The sequence below is a fragment of the Cricetulus griseus genome, chromosome 3, assembly GCF_003668045.3.
Source record: "Cricetulus griseus strain 17A/GY chromosome 3, alternate assembly CriGri-PICRH-1.0, whole genome shotgun sequence".
NCBI classification, from domain to species: Eukaryota; Metazoa; Chordata; class Mammalia; order Rodentia; family Cricetidae; genus Cricetulus; species Cricetulus griseus.
In genome coordinates this window covers 125023748-125043214 of record NC_048596.1, presented here as the reverse complement: position 1 = coordinate 125043214, position 19467 = coordinate 125023748, and the positions used below count along the sequence as shown (strand labels likewise).

The 19467-nt window shown below is 39.1% G+C and overlaps 1 protein-coding gene across 2 annotated transcripts in view; it reads right to left on the bottom strand.

Annotated features, from left to right (window-relative positions):
- The window catches only part of Mctp2 (multiple C2 and transmembrane domain containing 2), a 188059-nt gene that overhangs the window by 101905 nt on the left and 66687 nt on the right, over positions 1-19467 (bottom strand). For both annotated transcript variants that reach the window (XM_035441380.1, XM_035441381.1), the window contains exons 10-12: positions 15842-16028; positions 13443-13536; positions 981-1083 (exon numbers count right to left, since the gene is read on the bottom strand). In XM_035441380.1, coding sequence (XP_035297271.1) covers positions 981-1083; positions 13443-13536; positions 15842-16028 — 384 coding nt within the window. The remainder of the gene's footprint in view (positions 1-980; positions 1084-13442; positions 13537-15841; positions 16029-19467) is intronic.

Genomic DNA, 19467 nt, shown 5'->3' with positions numbered 1-19467 from the left:
TAAATAATTTAAACATATTTCTTAAAAAGAAAATGTGATAAATTCATTGTTTGATGAGGTACCCAGACAGCTTTTTCTAATTGAAACATACAGCACAAAACACCCCAAGTTCAGCTTTAGAAACACCTTTTCTTTATATTGAACAGAAACCAGGCACCACTGACAATAGTAAATAGAGTCATGGCTATTGTCAAAAACCCTTATGTCTATCTGGCAGTTGTCTGATGTGTCTTCAGCTGACTCACTTCTGCTAGACCTTAGAGGGACTTTCTGTGAATACCATCAGTTGCAATGGAGGCAAATCTGACTCTTTCTACTTGTAAGTGCAGACTAAGCAGTCAGTTTTGAAGGGGTAAGGCATCATCAACTCACCCAAGTCCAACAGGGGTCTCCGCTTAAGAGTTAAATCGAAGGCAAACTAGGAAACTAAATATATGCAGCTTCCTAAATGCCCAAGTTTGATGAAACACACAGGGCATTCCAAAGAAGCTGGCCACTCTGACAGAAGGGAATATCGGGAGCCATTGGGAGTCTTTAAGGATTCACAGATAATCTGCATTTTCCAGAAGTTTCTAACAGAATACAAATCTTCATCAGGTAACATAGTATCATAACAGGCAAGTGCTCAGAATTTAAGACAGGACTCCATTTGTAACTTTCCTTAACCCAGAAATAAATTAGTCTGGACATCTAGAAACATCCATCTACCCACAGATTAATTTAGTCACTAAAAGATCTACTTTATAAATGTCTCCAAGCAGTCCCTTACAGTTCCAAATGGTCTCTTCTATTATTAAGCCATACTATAAAATGAAAGGATAAAAGGGTTTGGGAAAAAAGAACAATAAAATTCGCTCTTTGCACATAAAACTGTGTGGAAAAGTTCCCCTCAAGAGCCCCCAGCCTGTCCCACACACATCAGGGATAATTGCTCTCTAAGTTAAAGCTGCTCCTTCGGTCCCAGAGCATGACACACTTACAATGTAAAAACTTTGTTCCACTCAGGGTTGAGGCTTTTGTAAATGGTGTGTGTCTGAAGTCGGTCGTTGCCCAACTCCAAAAGGCAGAAAGGATCACTCTTCCCTGGAAAGGGAACACAGACAGGCATCAAAGACCAATGACTCTCAAAAGGGACACTGCAAATTGAACCAAAGCTGTGTGCTTTCACAATAAATCCATGAGAAGGGAGACAAAAAGAGGGGAGGGCTCTCTTGCTAAGCTTTCCAGATCCACATTTGAGAATTCAGGAAGTGGGGAAAGCCCATGAGTGTTCAGTCTAACTTATCAAGGAATCCAGATTGATGAGCACTGGAATTTTCAGTCTGAAAGTCAATGACCACAGACCTCACAGGAGGGTGCACCAGATCTCCATGTGGAAGGGTCCTCAATTCCCTGCATGTCTTTAAAAGAAACTCACTAGCAAAATAAGATAAAATAACTCAACTAAAACTAGGCAAAAGATCTCTAAAAGCATACAAGCAACAAATGTGAAGAAATATTCAATATTACCCATATTCAGGAAAATTCTAATCAAAGCCACAATAATATATCATCTCACCACAGGTAGAATTCTGTCATCAAACAGGTAAAAATAGGGCTGAATGTATTGAGTGAGAAAGCATTTAGCACATACAAGACCCTGCTCATGATTCTTAGTACCTCAAGAAAACCGAAACAAAGACAAAAATGACAAATACCAGAAATATCTGAAAGAAAGGAAGTCTTATATGTTAGTGGAACAATCAGTAAGACATTATGGAAGAACAGGGTTCCTTTCAAAGCTACACACACACACACACACACACACACACACACACAGACAGACAGATAGATAGATAGATAGATAGATAGATAGATCCATCCAATGGAAATGGTTTCAGCCTCTGTAGTATTGTGTCCATTGCAACATTCCTCACAATAGCCAAAATGCAGACAACATAGGTGTTTACCAGCGGGCAAGCATAGGAAGAAAAGAAAATATGTGGTACATATAGACAACAGAATAATATCCAGCCATAAGGACAATTAAACCATTTAGAGGATTAAATCATGTCATTTGCAGCAACACAAATGAACCTGTAGGGCAATATATTATGTAATTCAATATCAGAAAAATAAATCCTGCAAGATCTTATTTATATACAGTATAGATAGAATCATGAAGTAGAGTTGGGGCTGGAGAGCTGGTTTATCAGTTAAGATCATTTCACTCTTGTGAAAACCTCTGGATCAATTTCCAGCACCCAAATGGCAGCTTGCAACCTCTCTGGTTTCAGAAGTGATACCATCTCCTGGCCTCCACAGGTACCAGGCAAGCAAATGGTGCAAAGACATGCGTGCAGGAAAACACAAATACACATAAAAATAAAAAGAGATCTCAAAAAATAAGGAAGAAGCATAGTGAAAGAGTGGTTACAAGGTGCTAGAGAAGGAGAAGGGAGGGGTGATAGGGAAATATTTGTACACAAACACAAGGTTAAGGTTAGACTGAGGGACTAATGTTGGTGTTCTCTTATATAGTATGGTGACCACGGTTAATAATAGTGTATTGGATGTTTAAAAGGAGATAGAGGAAAAGGATTTTGGATCTTAATATCCAAAGATATGCTGGATGTATGAAATTATAGACATATGCTAGATTTAATTATGACACAATGGGCACACATACTATAAAACCACACTCTACGATGTTGTTATCATAAACCTGTTAAAGTAATGTATATATATATTATTATCAACCAATATATATATATATATTATCAACCAAAAGTACTCATGCAAATAGACACCCTTCTCCCTGAGCAAAGCTCAGATTGGCCTTTGCTTCACCAGGATTCTGAACCCAGTAGCTATTCTTGCCCCTAAACCCTGACTGTGCCTACTTCTGCTATCAACTCTGGCCTTTAGGCTTTTATGAATGAAAGTGGCTTTGACCTGTTCTCTAAGAATGTCGCGCAAGTCAGACCAAACACAGAAGGGGCAAGCAAAATGCCACTACTAACACAGAAATCCACTAACATTCAATTTTGCTGACTTGTGGTCGGGTTCCCCTCATCAAGTCTTCTATAAAAGTGTAAGAGGAGCCTACTGGGGTGGGAAGACAGGCTTCATCACTGATGGTGAGGAAGACACCGTCCCTGCTTGACAGGCTCAGGTGCAGCAGCACACCCCCTCCTCAACCTGAGCTGGAACAGCTACTTAACCGTTTGTCAGACTATTAGTAGGTGTCAGCACTGCTCCTCTAGGGACAGCAGCATGACATGCCATCAGCACTGGCTCTGGGGAAAGCACCTGACACTTTTAATGAAAGCCCTGGGGTTGGTACACAGCAGGGCAGAGGCACTACAGTCCTGCAGAGGCACAGGTGGGCTTGAGCTGTGCCCAGCTCTCCTGAGCAGCCTTGTGCCTAGCTGTCTTAGCTAATGAGGAGCACGCTCCTCTCCAGAACTCAGGAACTTCAGTTATGTGTCTCCAAGGAGCCTACTGCACCAACTCTCTGAAGATAATTCAGTCAAAGCTCATTAAAATGCTGCATTTATTAATATTACAGTATAAACAGGCAGCGAGAAGAGGAAACAAAGACAAGACTGTGATTATAGAGTAATTTGTGGACACTTTGTACATTAGTTTCTTTCTCTTACAAGGTTTCAGAGGGGAGGGTTCTCTAAGATTTTAATGATGAATATTTTTACCAACGACAATGGTCTCTCATAAAAATGGGCCATTCAAAGCTTTCCCAATGATACTAAGAGAATAATGGCAGGCCAACTGAAATTCAGACAGCCTCAAGAACATTTTACCATACCCTATTTTGCTGTCAAGCTTCTAACCTACCTCCAGTATAAGCAGATTTACATGACTATGGCATAGTCATGATGTTAGTGGCTCATTTTCATGATGAAGTATCACTCAATAATTCTTTGAGGGTACTGATTTAAAATTTGTTTCTATTTCTTAAATAGTATGTAGGAACTTTGTATTTCACTAGCTTACCTTTATTTGGATACTATAGAAAATAAGATATTGATATTTTGGGAATAGCATCTGTCTTAGTTAGGGTTTCTGTTGTTCCAATGAAATATCATGAGCAAAAAGCAAGTTGGAGAGGAAGCAGTTTATTTGGCTTACATTTCAGCATTGCTGTTCATCACCAAAGGAAGTCAGGACAGGAACTCAAAGAAGACAGGATCCCAGAAACAGGAGCTGATGCAGAGGTCATGGAGGGGTATTACTTACTGGCTTGCTCATCATGGCTTGATCAGCCCACCTTCTTATAGAACCCTGGACCACAAGCCCAGGGATAGCACCACCCGTCATGAGCTGGGCCCGCCTACATCAAAGACTAACTAAGAAAATTCCTTACAGCAGGATCTCATCAAGGCATTTCCTCAACTGAGGTTCCTTCCTCTGATGAGTCTAGCTTGTGTCAAGTTGACACACACAACCGCTCAGTACAGTATAAATCATTTGAAAGCTATTTCCTGAACATCTCCTTAATTCCTAGCACTGGCCAGGACATGCATACACAAAGCTAACCAAACTTCCACCTGCAAGGAGTCTCTTTGGAGAAAGGGACTTTGCAGTAGAAACAAGTGGGTCTTTCCTGAGGAGTTGTGGACAGATTCATCAGGAAGGTGTTTGTGAACATACACATACAGTTGGTGTACCCTAACTAATGGGTCCAATGAGTATTAATAATATATGTATTTATGCCTGTGTAGCTTCATCTGTTTGAATAGAGACAACTCTGCCACCATTTACACACAATCCCCATTATAGCAGCCATTAACAAGATAGAGGTTAGTTAATGTGTGTGGGAGAATATGTGTGCATAGATTTATAAAGTCTACACATTATATACAAAGAGGTATTGCATCCTTAGATCCTATGACTATGGCAGAAGTCATTTTTCCTTTTAATTTCACTCCCATGTTTCACCCAACTTTCAAAACATACCAGTATCCTCTAAACTCACCTTGCCCCTCAGCAGAAGTCACTCTCCTCACAGAATCCAGAATACATCTTTGTTAGTCTATATGGAATCACACCACTTCTCTCTCCTTAGTTTTCCAATTTTCTTTGTCTGACTTTCAGTTGATCTGGTTCCACCACAGACACTAGCCTCATTCTCCCACAAAATTCTCCTACAGGATCTCATTTCTAGTCTCTCTTGATCTTTCCCAGGCTGGACAGAGCTCTGCAGGCTTGGAGTTAGGAAATTCTAGGCACTCTTTTCTGCCATGCCAGGTCCTTCTCAGCCGCTGCATCTCACTTAACACATCACCTCTCTAGGACAGTGTTGGGTGTTCTTCAGTGAGTCTTACACTAACCTTACCAGTAAAATAATACTACAAACATCCGTTGCTGAGGATTGGAACCAATTCCTACCCCCACTATGTTATCAGGACACCATACAGGCTCACTCAGAAGAAGAACCTACTGAAATAAATTAGGATGTGCTGTGAACTCTGTCTCTAAAACCAAAGGGACTTAATGCTAAATCATTGGATGGCATGCAAGGGCAGGATTCACTGGCACTTATGGCACCATTAAGTTACAATTGGCAAATCTTCTATATCCTCCCGAACTTTACTTCCACTTGAGTCCACATTCTTTGGCAGACAGTTGAAATGGACAGGCTGCCAAAGGCAGATTTATATAGTTTGTAATGTGTTTTTCAAAAGTCCTGGATTTGGGCTCAGCTGTCCAGGAGGATCTCATGAAAATTAAAAGCATTCAATCACTACAACGAAGCTTCTAGAAATTCCAATTATAGTCATCCCCCTGAAAATAGGGCATCCTTAGGAGGAGAAGTATTGCTATGGATACAGCTCCCAGAGACAGACAGTGAAAATAAACCATAAAATGGCCATGTGGGTTAAAATTCCCAGTGAACAATAAGTACAGGCCTGCTCTTTTGATAGAAGTGGATTTAAAAAAGAAAGAAAGAAAAAACCCTAAACGCAACAAAGTAAAATTACAGAAATGCTTCAAAAATCAGTATTACAACATACGACTGAAAGATTTCTAGTGTATTCTGTGAGGTTTCAATGTGATGCTTTTAGTCAACAGGTGTGTGTGTGTGTGTGTGTGTGTGTGTGTGTGCCGGTGTGTTTTTATATATAAAAAAATTTGATGAGCTCACAAATGTGTTTTATATAGATAAAATTATTATCCAGATTATCAAAATGTAAAATGCAGATGTCGGACAGCTTAGCATAAGAACTTCCTTGCTGTGAAACTTTTTCCCCCATTTTTTAAGCAGATAACAGGAACAGAAATAACAAGAATAAAGCATCCTAAAGTGATCACTGTAGATTTTTAAAAGTGACTGAAAAGCCAAAGGTGATTGGAATGCTTAATAATTCCAGGATTATCTAAAATTAAGGCAGGTTATAAACAATAGGTTAAGAAGACAGAGTTTGACATTTTTCATAAGTCAGCTACACACTAATAAAGTAAATGTAATAAAGAATTGAAAAAATCATCTATTGAATATAAAATATACACCAGGTATGGTCATTTAGGTTTTAATTTAACTCTAAAAAATGATCATGAGAATGGGAAGATTCACAGTGGGCCCGTGGCCACTGTGGGAGAACCAACTATCACCTCTCTCTCTCTCTCTCTCTCTCTCTCTCTCTATATATATATATATATATATATATATATATATATATATATATATCCATAATAAAAATGTTTAAATGGAAACAATAACCGTAAAAATCAAGGGGAAAAAATGCATGCATTGATTGTCATCATCAATAAATACATCATTGAACTGCATAGGTTTATTCAGGCATGTGATTTAGCATGTGGGAAGAGTGCATCACTGCCTAATGAGTGAACAGAGGGTGACAGCAAAGTAATGGGTGTTCATGTCCACATGTTAGATGTGCTAAGAGCTCCTCCTAATGGCACAGCCAAGGAACCAGCAGACAAAGTGTCCATCCCTGATCCAGCAAGGTCCTCTCTGACACAGATGGCACACACTACCCCCTACATCTGGAATTCTGCAGTGGAGGAAGAGGAAGAAGGCACAAAAGAAAGACACAGTTTGCACCTGCAGATCCTATGTTACTAGGGTTCTGTCCACATAGTGGTGACATTGAATGGTAAGTGTCAAAAGTCACCACACTGCTATGATGCCAACTTTGCTAAGGTTGAGGAGAACTTCAATAATCCGTGGGGAAGGCAGAGTGTACTCCCTGGAAAGCAGCAGTGGGATGGAATTAAATGCACTTCAGGATACTAGATCTGCATCAGGTCATGACACTGGCCCTGACTCACCTATTCATCAAATAAGGCAAGATGGATAACAACTTTCATTTCTTGCTCAAAACCATGTTGTCTTTGAAATTCCTCTGACAGGTACACTTGGAGATGATTCAATATGACACAAAGTTGGGGACCTTTTATGGCCCTGTGGCTTGTGTTTATGACAAAATATGCTCAAAACTCTCAAGAATGAAGTAAAATTCTTGGTGAGAATGTTGAAGGACAAGTAGATGCCAAAACTGGGTGAAGATTATAATTCCAGGTCTGCCTCCTCAGGAGAAGTCCCAGATTCTCCTCCAAACATACAGCTCAGCACAAACATAGGACTGTACTACAGAAAGAGGGCAAGCACACCACAGTAATGTCCATACTTCATCATTCAACTACTTATTATTGTCCTGGACTGATCTAGGCATAGAATGATCACTCTGGCAAAGAAAATGCCCCTAAGTTCCTACGTCTTCTGTTTTAGAATACGATTCATGGGCCAACCTAGTGCCAATCACTGGGTTGGCATACTAGGATAAGGCATAGGGAGATACACACATCTCATCTACTTGATTTTTTCAAACAAGGGGAGTAATTAAGTTGGTGAAAGGAAAGCTTAATTAACAGAAAAGTAGATGTGTATGAGAGAGGACTCGGGAATAGGTGTTGAATCTCTGTCCGTGTGTTATACAGAGGCTATCCATTACTGGTTTCTTCCAATTTTAGTATATGTGCTGCCAAAGCAAGCACCATTAGTGGTTTCTTACATAGATATATGAAATTGACCTCTTGTGTTACACCATCTCACAATTATACTGAGACTCTCTTGAGCACTGTGAGTTGAGCATGCAAGAGTGCTCCCTACTTTTCATCACTGAGCTCTCTCAAGTGTAAGGGAAGTGCTCTTAATGGACAATTCTGGCTGAAAAACGCTTCAGTTCTCAAATACCTTTCCATGAATGCACTGTACACTTTATTATCTTTGTATAGTCTATGAGACACATTTGCATTATTATTGAACTTTATCCATGAATTTGATAAGCCCCTGGACAGATGAGAACATGCAGTACTGAACTCTGCTGAGGCCTCCATTGTCGCTAGGGAACCAGTTGATCTTACCATTTATTCAGCCTTGTCCAGGAGGGGGGAAGAAAAAGAAAAGAGGCTTTCTGCCACTCTTTCAAGTCATTAGCTTAAAAGTTATTTATTTTCTCTAAAAAGATGAGTGAACTATATTTGTCTTTTCAAGTACTACACACAGGTCTGTTCACCTTGAATCAAAAATCACAGTCCATCATTTGTTTCATGGATCAAGGCTGTGGCCCAGTTACTAAGGAAGTGAAGACATCATACTGCATAGCCCATTTCTTTAAAGTACTAGGTTAACCTAGGCTCAGAGAGTTTGCGATACAAGCTTATAAATATATCCTACAGGCTCCTCAATAGAATAACTTGGTTATCCAGAGCTAATGTTAGCATTGACCTCAGGACAAAAAAAAATCTCTCAGCAATTTTTTAAAATATGGAAACTAGGACAAACTGTCTTGCTGTTTTTAACACGTGGTCTCACAGTGTAAGCAAGTCTGGCTTCAAAGGTGTGACTTTCTTTTCTCATCTTCCCATTCTCCTGGTGATGGACATTTTTAGCTGTATTCCATCAGGCCTGGCTTTCAGATCTATATGTATTTAAGTCTTTTCTCTTTGATAGAGGGTCTCCTGTAATCCATGCTTGCTTTGAACTGTCTATCTAAGGAAGGGTGGCATGAAGCTTCTTATTCTGCTACCTTCTCCTGTCCAGTGCTGGGATTACTAGCTTGCACTGCCACAGCTAGGATATACAGTGCTACAGACTGATCCCAGAGCTTCATGCAAGTTACACAAGCACTTCAGGACTTGAGCTAAATATTGTGGGATATTTGTATACTGTGTGAAAATATATTGCTGTGATTGGTATTTAAAAAAAAAAAAACTGAATGGCCAATTGCTAGAAAGTGTTAGGTGGGACTTCTGGGGACAGAGAGGACTCTGGGAAGGAGGAGGAGGATGGAGTCACCAGCCAGATGGAGAGGAAACAGAGGTGTAGGATGAAAGAGAGGTAATGCCACATGACAGAATGTAGATTAACATAAATGGGTTAATTTAAGTTATAAGAGCTAGTTGAGAAAAGCCTAAGTTAAAAGTCATGCTTTCGTAATTAATACAAAGTCTCCATTTCATTATTTAAGGCTGGTGGCAGAAAAGGAAGTCCATCTCCATAAGGAGCCCAATGTAGGGCCTCAAATATCCAAACATAGAGCTGGAGAAAGCTAAGAAAAGTTCTGACAAGGAGCCAAACATGGGTTCCCAGTCCTGCAATCTCTCAGGTGGGCTGGTGTTTAGAGTACAGAGGTTCAGCTACTAGCCACTCACTGCCTGTGGGTTTGAGCCAGCCTGCACCATGTTCAGGCACCATGTACTAAGCCGAGGCATAGGATAACTGACATGGCAGTTTAAGATTTGTCACTTAAGTGGTCAGAAAATACTGCAAGTACTTTGTGCAGCCAGGTCCAGACACAGGAACCTCTAAAAAGACATAGTATTTTTAAAATGCATTTAGATGCTAAAGAAAGAAAAGAAAATGGGTATAGATAGTCATGGAAAAATACTTTAAAAACTATAAAGTCAAGTCTTTAAAGAAAGAACAAAGCAATATAAAAAGAATAAGCCAAATAAAGATGGGGAATACACAGGGTGTCTGGATCCTATGTGGTGCTTTGTTGACTTTGATTTTTTTTTTAATTCAACGTAAAAAAAAATAGCTACTGAGAGACACTGGATTTTGGAAACTGCTAAATTAAACCAATCTATATACTTCAAGAATATCTTGACTTCAAACTATAAATCAGAAAATATGTTGCATTGGGGGAGAAGTTATTCATTTATTCAGTTATGGTTCTCTTAAAAATTAATCAAGATCAGATTTTATTGGGTGAGACCTGAAAATCTTGGTTACAGACATGAAAACAAAACAACAAATAGGTAGAAAGAGATTAGGTATAACTTTGAGGACACAGGGAAGAAGAAGGAATGTGAAGTCACCAGTGAGACAGAGGGAAAACAGGAGGTGCAACATAAAATAAAGACAGTGCTATGTGACAGAATGTAGATTATTATAAATGGGTTAATTTAAGTTGTAAGAGCTAGTTGAGACAAACCTAAGCCAAAGGTCAAGCCTTCATAATTAATAAGTAGTCTCAGTGTCATTATTTGGAGCTGGCGGTAGAAAGGAAAGTCCATTTATAGCTACATCCCAAGCAGGCTTCACTTATATACAAAACAATTTCAGCAACCTTAAAAAAATAAAAAAAAATACAAGATACATGGAAATTTAAATGAGTTCATTATGAATAATATTAATCACTCTCTACATTAGTAGTTTATTTTAAAATGCATTAATAAGCCTAGCAAGATGGCTTACTGGGTGGAAGAGGTTGCTGCTCCAACCTGATGACTTGAGTTTGATCCCCAGAATCCACAAGGTGAAAGGAAAGAAATGGCTATTAAAAACTGTGCTCTGAGCACTATGTGGCAAGCATGTGTGGATGCTCTTCCTCTCTCATGAGCAAGTGTGAACTCACATAGCATCGACCCACACACACAGATAATGAATAAAATTTAAAATTGCTTCAAGAATGTAGTAATCAATATGTAACTATATGTCACAGCCTCAATGTCCTTAGGTGATGCTACCAGCTTTTGTTGTTCACAATCAACACAAAGTTACATTACAATTGTGGGTTAGGTCTCCTTTGTCCCCTAAAAACAGGCACCCATGTGGGAAAACCCGGGAGCCTAAGAGCTGCTGCAAAATAGACTATTAAATTTAATTCTGAAAGCCAAAATTCCTATAGTCTAAAGGCATGTTTAGCTAATGGCAAGTCACTTTGATTTAATTTTGATACTTATAATTTGCTCATTAATAATATACAGGAGAAAACACAAGAGTGTTTAGTCAAAACTGCTCTCTTCACCACTGTGCTGTGCTGTGACACCATCAGCATTCCAAAATGATCAACTGAATACTTTGAATGGTTTTTAAAAAGAAAATTAGTTAGAAATCTCCTTACTAGTTAATATTCAATAAAAAGGGTTTCACCTTACATTCTGGCATTTGCAAAGACTGGCATTGGAGTTACATCCTCATTTGTTTAACTAGTCAAAGTGCTCTTTGGCTAATGCTCAGTGGCCTGAAAGAGCTATCATCCATGGTAATTTCAGGGGCCTCATGGGCATCAGAAGACAGGATGGGTAAAAATGAAGCAGGTCACATACACTATTTTCAAAGCTGACATAATTGTAAGCAAGGCCTTAGAAACAGCAAAGTCATGGATGCACTATCCTTAGTTGCTGGGGAATCAAAATTCTACAACTGCAAAAAGAGGTTTTAAAAACAATCTGCTCTAATACATAAATGCATTCTTGCTTAAGATATTTCCTAAGAAAATAATAAGTATGGGCTAAAGAAGAGTTGTATCTAAATACAGTAAAAATAATCCATTTTGGAAAATAAATTGATAACACAGAGTATGTTTTAGTGATGGCAAACCATGAAAATCAAAGGCACATGTTAAATATCATCAAGGCACACGTGAGTCTAATGACATGCTGTAATAAAACCCATCATTCTGCAGACTAATCTTAAATAAGTCATGAATAAAAGTAGCACCCCATAAAGGCACAAATGTAACAGTGAATGTTTTCTCAGTCCATACATGAAAACAAAGGAGAATGTCTTCTTTAATGAATCCATTCACATATACAGCTACATTAGTGAATACTACAAGTATTCCTTTGAGGGTTGAGAAGGTAGCTCAATCAATAGAGTGTTGCTGTACACTTGTGAGAACCAGAGCTTAGATCTGCAAAACCCAAGTAAAAACTGGGATGCAATCCTAGCATGAGGGCAGCAGAGGCAGGGAATCCCTAGAGGAAGCTGAGTAGACAGACTAGCGGAAATGGTGAGCTTGGAGGTCAACAAGGGACCCTGCCTCAGAATCTATGGTGGACAGCAATTAAGAATGATTATCACATGTCAAACTCGGAACTGAACACACACACACACACACACACACACACACACAAAAGAAGGGGGGCATGCACATGTACCTATGCATAGACCTACCCACATATATGCAAACACATACTATACACAAGTACATGTGTAAAAAAAACATGTTGAGTGTTTCATCTATAAGACTTAAATTGCTATCTTTTAGTAGGTCATAAAACACATCTTTTATCTATTCACTGTGACATTCCTTGGGTTGGAGATAAATCATTTCATAAAGTACATAGCAGTCCTTCCTTACCACCTGTGGCATGGTGAACTTCTTAAAATTAAGTTCCTATTTTCAATAATTCTTGACAAAGGATGTGATTAAACATTAAAATTCTTGTCAAGCTTAAGCTTCTTAAAACTTGGTCACATGAATTTTCAACATAGTAAAACTTAATGTAGAGCCAGAGAGATGGTTCACAAGCTAAGAACACTTTCTGCTCTCCTAGAGGACCCAGGTTAGAGTTCTAGCACCCACATCAGGAAGTTCACACTGCCTATAAATCCAGATTAGACACTGCTAACCCTTCACTTGGATTTGGTGTAATGTAGGGTTGAGTGGGAAGTGACCAATCAGACTTTGCCATGTCTGGAAGCCTGTACCTGCTACAGAGTCCACTGTGGCACAAAGAAGATCCATTCGAGCCAAGTTCTAAAAGTGTCAGTGTTCCTAAAGTTCAACAAGAAGTGGAAAACCATCCCAGGGACTTAACCTTGGTCACTAACTGGGTGATGCTGAAACCAACAAGGAACTAGCATTGCCTGCTGAAGAGTGGATTACAGCAAAGCAGGGCCCAAACCATAGTTTAGTACAAAAGCTGAGACTATGAGGCAATCAATCCATTAGCATTTTGGAATCCCAAATGAACCACTACATGAATGCATCTGAGTAACATTATTTGAAAAGAAATTATTTTGTGGAAAATGTGCATTGTGAGGAAACAATTGCTCCCGTGTGTGCTTTGCCTCCCATTGCTTTATTCAAAATTTATTAAGCATCTTGTTTTGCCTAAAGCCCACTTTGAAGCCAGAGGAATGATGATATAAAAAAGTGAATGAAAGGTCTTGTGTTCTGTACCTGAGAAATCAGCTGCCAAGAGGTCTGCCGCCTTCAGAACCTTCACCTGTAGAATGCCAACATCCTTCACATCCTTCAGTGAGTTCTGTAAGGCCTGCAGAGACAAAGGAGGTCACAAACAAGTGAGAATGGCTTACTCTTTGCGCTCCTATCTTGAAGTTCCCCCAGAAGTATGTTCCCGATTTATCTCCCCCTTCCTTATGAAATTCTTAGAAGAGCTGCAAAGCTGTCTTATGTCAGGCACCAGGCCCGTTAGGCATGTATCACAGCCAGATTAGAAGAAAATTGACTGAGAATTAATTAACAGCAGCCTCAAAATAAACAAATTAGAAGCACTCACAATCTGCTTTTAACATCGCCCCCTGGTGCTAGCAGAGATAACCCACTGGGAAAATGGGTGGGTGGAATTACATTCTTTCTCCCCTGCCTTTTCTCATTAATGCAACTTTTCAATCACCTTTAAAGGCAAATTCAAGCTGGTCTTGTTTTTATTAACTTTATGGATACCACAGGACTAACCTTCATCTCCTCATAAATGCTTACTACTAAGGGAAAGAAATCCGGGACAGAACTAGACTCAGTTTCCTGATCTATGATTCAACCATTTCCATTCATTAAATGAACAATTGGGCTTCTAGTACCACCCTGTAGTCACATTCTCTTTAATCTTTATTTAACATGGTCCACATTTACTTATGATTCTGAAGCTGATACCGAAGAATTTAGTTGTACTTACACAGCATCCTTGAAAACACATGTATCAGAGATAAGCGGGTACCTATTCCCATGCTTACAAAAGTCGTCTATTGAAAACAAAAATGTAGCTTCAAAGCCTTCAACACTGTTGCCATCATTATTAAATAGCCAAAAGGGTGGGACAAGCAGGCTCTGAAAACTTAAGAGACAATAGTAAAACCCTTGCTATTTGGGCTTGTGAGGGGAAAACATCAAAAGTTTAATAATAAGTACTTTTAGCCTAATCTAACATGAGGCAGCTCTAAGAACTTTTGAAAACTATGGTCTCCCTGTATTTGTTCTCTAGACAAACCAACCAGTTAGTTTTTGAGCTATACGGAAGCTTTGGGAATGGGTATTTCCATAATGTAAAGACAGAAATGTTTTCTACACTACTCTGCCAGGATGGTGGCCATGTGTACCTGTAATCCCAATGTTAAGACTGAGGTAGGAGGATTGTGTTCTGAGACAAGTCTGGGCTACACAGTTGGTTCTAGGACAGCCTGAGCTATATGTAAAGACCATGTGATAGTGGATTCTTTCTCTCTCAAACATGCTGGCTCACTGAAGAAACTCAGGATGTCTACTTTCTTAGTAACCTCGAATTCTAAGACATTATTTGAAGCAGTCATTATGATGCCACAAACATTCTTTTATAAATATAAAGCATGCTTCATCAATTTCACAATGCCCTTGAATTTCAATCCACATAAATTTCACAATCCACTGTCCACTTGAGGAACATATTCATTTTCACCTTCCATTGACTTAAATAAAGTCCTCAGAGGGGACATCAATAGTGAATTCTGCCCAGACATCTTCAGAATATAACAAACGGACACACAGACTCCATGCTGACATGACATGCAGGTCTAGAATTTTCCCTCAGGAAGATTGAATTAATTAATTAATTAAATTAATTATTCAATTCAAAACACCTGCACAACGAAGACTTCTGGAGGTACTAAACTCTATCCTGAGAACAATGTGGCCATTGAATAAAGATTCATCTTGGTTCTGCCTTCCAGGCCTCTGCTTTCTTCCAAGGAAAAAAATACATAACATGTGTTTGTTTACCAAGAGGGGGAGAGAAAATAAGAAAAAAAATGATGGAAATAAAGACACCTAGAAGGCTATCGTTCAAGAAAGAAATCGACAGATAAATGCACATGACAGTACTTAGAAACGGTCATACACTGATGTCACCATCAAGGTGGTATAGAATAAAGTCCTTTGCATCAACCTCATGCTTTAACCAGGCACAGCCCCCCATCCTAAAAAACAAACAAACAACAAAAAACTCTCTCTATAAAACATGCTGAACATTTATAGTTGCTTAGAAAGTTTCCTCTAATGAAGTTCTTTCTGTTCAAATATCCACTCACATCCACAGACAGGCTAAACTAGTATTCCTAGAGTATCCTGCAGCAACTTGCAAACAGCTTTTTGTTGTTTTGCAACAGCAAGGTCAACTCCAAGCCTCCCTTCACTCCTTTCTAATGCACCAACATGTGTTGTCTTATTTTATGAGACATAGAATTGAAGTTGCCCCCAAGATCTCTGTTGGTAGTTTCTTAAATGCCTGACTTGGTTTCAACTTCAAAGTGCAAGTTGGTGGGAGAATCGAGGGAGGAAGGGGCAATATGACCAGGCAATGCACTCACATATCGCTGGGATATCTGCTTCCTTTCGCTGGGATCCTCTAAGGGGCAGACACAGAGGTCGGAGATAGAAACTCCAGAGCAGGGAGTCAGGGTGATCAACATGATGAGAGCCCCTAGGCAGCTCTCCAGAGGTAGCTCCAAGCAGTTGTCTTGCTTCAGCGGGAGTGCTGAAATATCCACTTTACACCTAGAAACATTTTAGGAGATAGGGAAAGCAGGGATTAATCCAATGCCATAGCGAACCTCCAGAGACCCCGTCTCACACATATTTCCTCACAACCAAACTTCACCGTCTGGATACAGGTTATTGATCGGGGAAGATTGCCAGAGCTCCTTTGGCTCAGGGTAGTCTCTTGACCAAATGTGTTCTAAATTAAAGATTCACTTTCACTAAAGACAATGAAAAAATGAAAAAAAGCAATAATAGAGTATGGCAAAGGAAAAAAAAAGATGCCAGGTCTTTGCCAAATAAGGGCCACAAAAGGATGACAGTACGATCAAGAATGAGGGCGAGGAGTATTGTGGAGTGTGACTGAGCATGGGAGTAAGTTTTCCCTGTGACTTCCCTACCCTAAATAAAGCTCAGGAGTTTGCACAAGGAAACAGAAAAGTCAGGATTACCACATGGGGAGGCAGAGTGGATGCAGAAATCATTTTCTTCCCAACTTATTAAAGTCAACTGGCAAATTTCTAGTTATAGAAATATGTTGAGGTGGTTTCCTAATAGGCAGGCTTCCCCAGGTGAGTTTCTCATGGGCAAATGAAGCAAGAAGGGTTGTTGATTGATCTGTCTCTGCAGCATTGACAGCATTGTACTCATCTGCTATAAATTGCAGAGCTTTTTCCTCTTAAGAGCCAACCTCAAGCGTATTTAAACATGGAAGCAAACTCTCCAAAGGGGGACACTTAGGTGCTGAGCTGTTTGCTGGCTTCCACACTGAAAGCTCCTGCTTTGCCTGAACCACACCTTCTAAGTTTAAGGATGCAGGTGGATGAAGAAGCCGAGAAAGCACTGGGGGGCAGGTGGAGGCAGGCGATAGAAGCACTGAGATTTAATTATTTTATACAATTCTCAGAGACTCTGTACAATTATGAATATGATGAATATTCAAGACTTTTGGAAAGAACAGAAGCACTGCCTCTCACAATGAGCTAACACAGATTTTATTCTAACTTTTTAAGGGACTTTGTGTGTTAGCAGAAAAGCAGGAGTAGGTAAGCTTACAGTAAAGAAAGCAATTAACTGGGACAATTGCGGTTTCCCTCACAATCAAAAAGGGGGAAAATAAGTTACCAATCTATTTCCATTTTCATTACAAGATCAAAATTCACATGCTAACCAGGGACTCTAACATTAAGCATGCATAGGTTTTTGGTTGGTATTTATGTAAAGTAACCCAATTATAGGAAGGGGTACTGATTATTTTATATATATAATTTATATTTATTTTATTATATATTTATAATATATGATGTTTTATATGTGGTATACATGATTTATGTTATATTAGTTTATATTATATATAGTATATAGTAAAGTCTCAAATGTTTCTATTAGAGAAAATTTATAATATAAATATATTTAATTTTCCATGCTTTTAATGAAAGTAATATTTTCTATAGCAATAAGAAGCCTTTGTAAAATAAAGTATACCTCTGCCCTTGAAAACAGGGGTTACTTAATAGTTTTATTTTATAAGCAATTGTTTAAGTGGAGAAACCAAATATGCTTAATAGAAAAATAACAAGTATTATATGCCATCTTTTAAAAACTAAAAACTCCCACATTATTAATATTACAGGAGTATATATACCTATGAGTATTATTTTCCATTGTTAGGAAACTTTGGTTTGGAAGGCAGACACACTTTCCCTAAATTAATCAAACTGGAAATGTTTTGTCTGCTTATTCATGAGTGTTAAAACTGCCATTGCTCCATGTGATGCTCAGTTACCAATTCCTAGTTATCTGCTAAGATGTAAATCTGAAGATTTGGAGGAAATACCTTTTTGGCTCATTGTGAGAGGGTATGCTTGTGTTCTTTATTAACAAAGCAAATCTAAACTCCTCAAGATGTAAGTTATATGTTTAAAAATCAATTAAAGATGTCTTCACTACTTAAAATCCAAGATCCTCTTTTTGTGTATTTAAATAGTTTTATTGATTCTTTGAGAATTTCACACATTACATTTGGAACATTTTCATCCCCATTACTGCAATGCATTTGTCTCAGAGAATATACAAAATAATTTTAGTTCAGTTTTTGTTTGTTTGCTTGCTTGCTTGCTTGTAGCTGCTCCTGTGTTTTCTTTTCCCCCACTAACTGTTGTACGTAGCTACAGGATTAGCCTGTACCAGATACAAGGATGATTAAAAAAATCATCCTCTCTACCTCTTATGAGCAAGTCATGGAATTAGCCTGTTGGCCTGTTATGGGCAGCATTCAGGATATTCTCACATGGAGTGAACTCTTTTCTGTGATGACGCAGAAATCATTCGCTGTAGTTTGTGGACCATCATCTGGACTGGAACTACTCTACTCTCTTCTTATAACACAAAAGTTACAGTACAACAATGTAAACGAATGAGGTTGTTTTCTAATAAAGCTTCATTGACTCAAAAGCAGGCTTTGACTCCTGGATTCTATTTGTCAGTCTTGATGCACAGGAGTACTGTCATTTGGGCTGTGGTGAACTACACCAGTGGAAGTACTTTTAATTGCAAGGTTGCTTGAAGGGAATAAAGTCAGAACAACAAAGGCATGGGAGACATTAACCTAAGAAATCAAAAAAATATTATCCCACTATACCCTACGAAGCTGAGCCAAAAATACCCAATGATCTGTTTGCTAATAGAAAGAGATAGAGAAACACTATTTTAAAGTTGCTCTGTAAGAAACTCAACCACTCAGAATTCCCTGATAAGAAATCTGATTAATGACCATTAAGGAAGTATAGCTGTCACCAGAGTGTCATGCTTTACTTCTTGTGCAAGTTTAGTGACCCTCTCTAGACAAACAGGATATTCAACCCACAGGACCTGTGGGGAAGCAGAAAACACACATTCTATCTTCAGATCTTAGCAAAAGGAGTTGACAGGAATATGGGTACAATTCAAAGATTCACCTTGTGGAAATAAAGGCAGAATGGTCACTGATTTATGCACACCTAGAGAGAAGTTGCTGCATTCATCAATATGACATAGGATTCCATGGCTACATGCCCTGCCTTATTCTTCAACTTCATCCAGAGACACTATCAGCCTTTTCCCACCTCTCTGGATTCTACTGAACAAAGGAGCTCGTCTCCTCTGAAGGCACCTGCCTGTATTTGTACTGACTTCCTAGGTGGGTCTACCACGGGGAACATGTGGAGGTCAGAAGGCAACTTCAGCAACTGGTCCTACCTTGTTTCAGACAGGATCTCTTTGTTCTTTTTCTGTGGAATACAGTTGGATGACTGGATGGCAAGCTCCCTGGGACTCCCCCATCTCCATCTCCGCCTCCCTATAGCAGTACTGGGATTCCAGCTGTTCACACTGTACATCTGGCTTTTACACTGCTTATTGTGATTTGAACTCTCCATGCTTACATGGCAAGCCATTTGGTCCATGGCACCATCCCTCC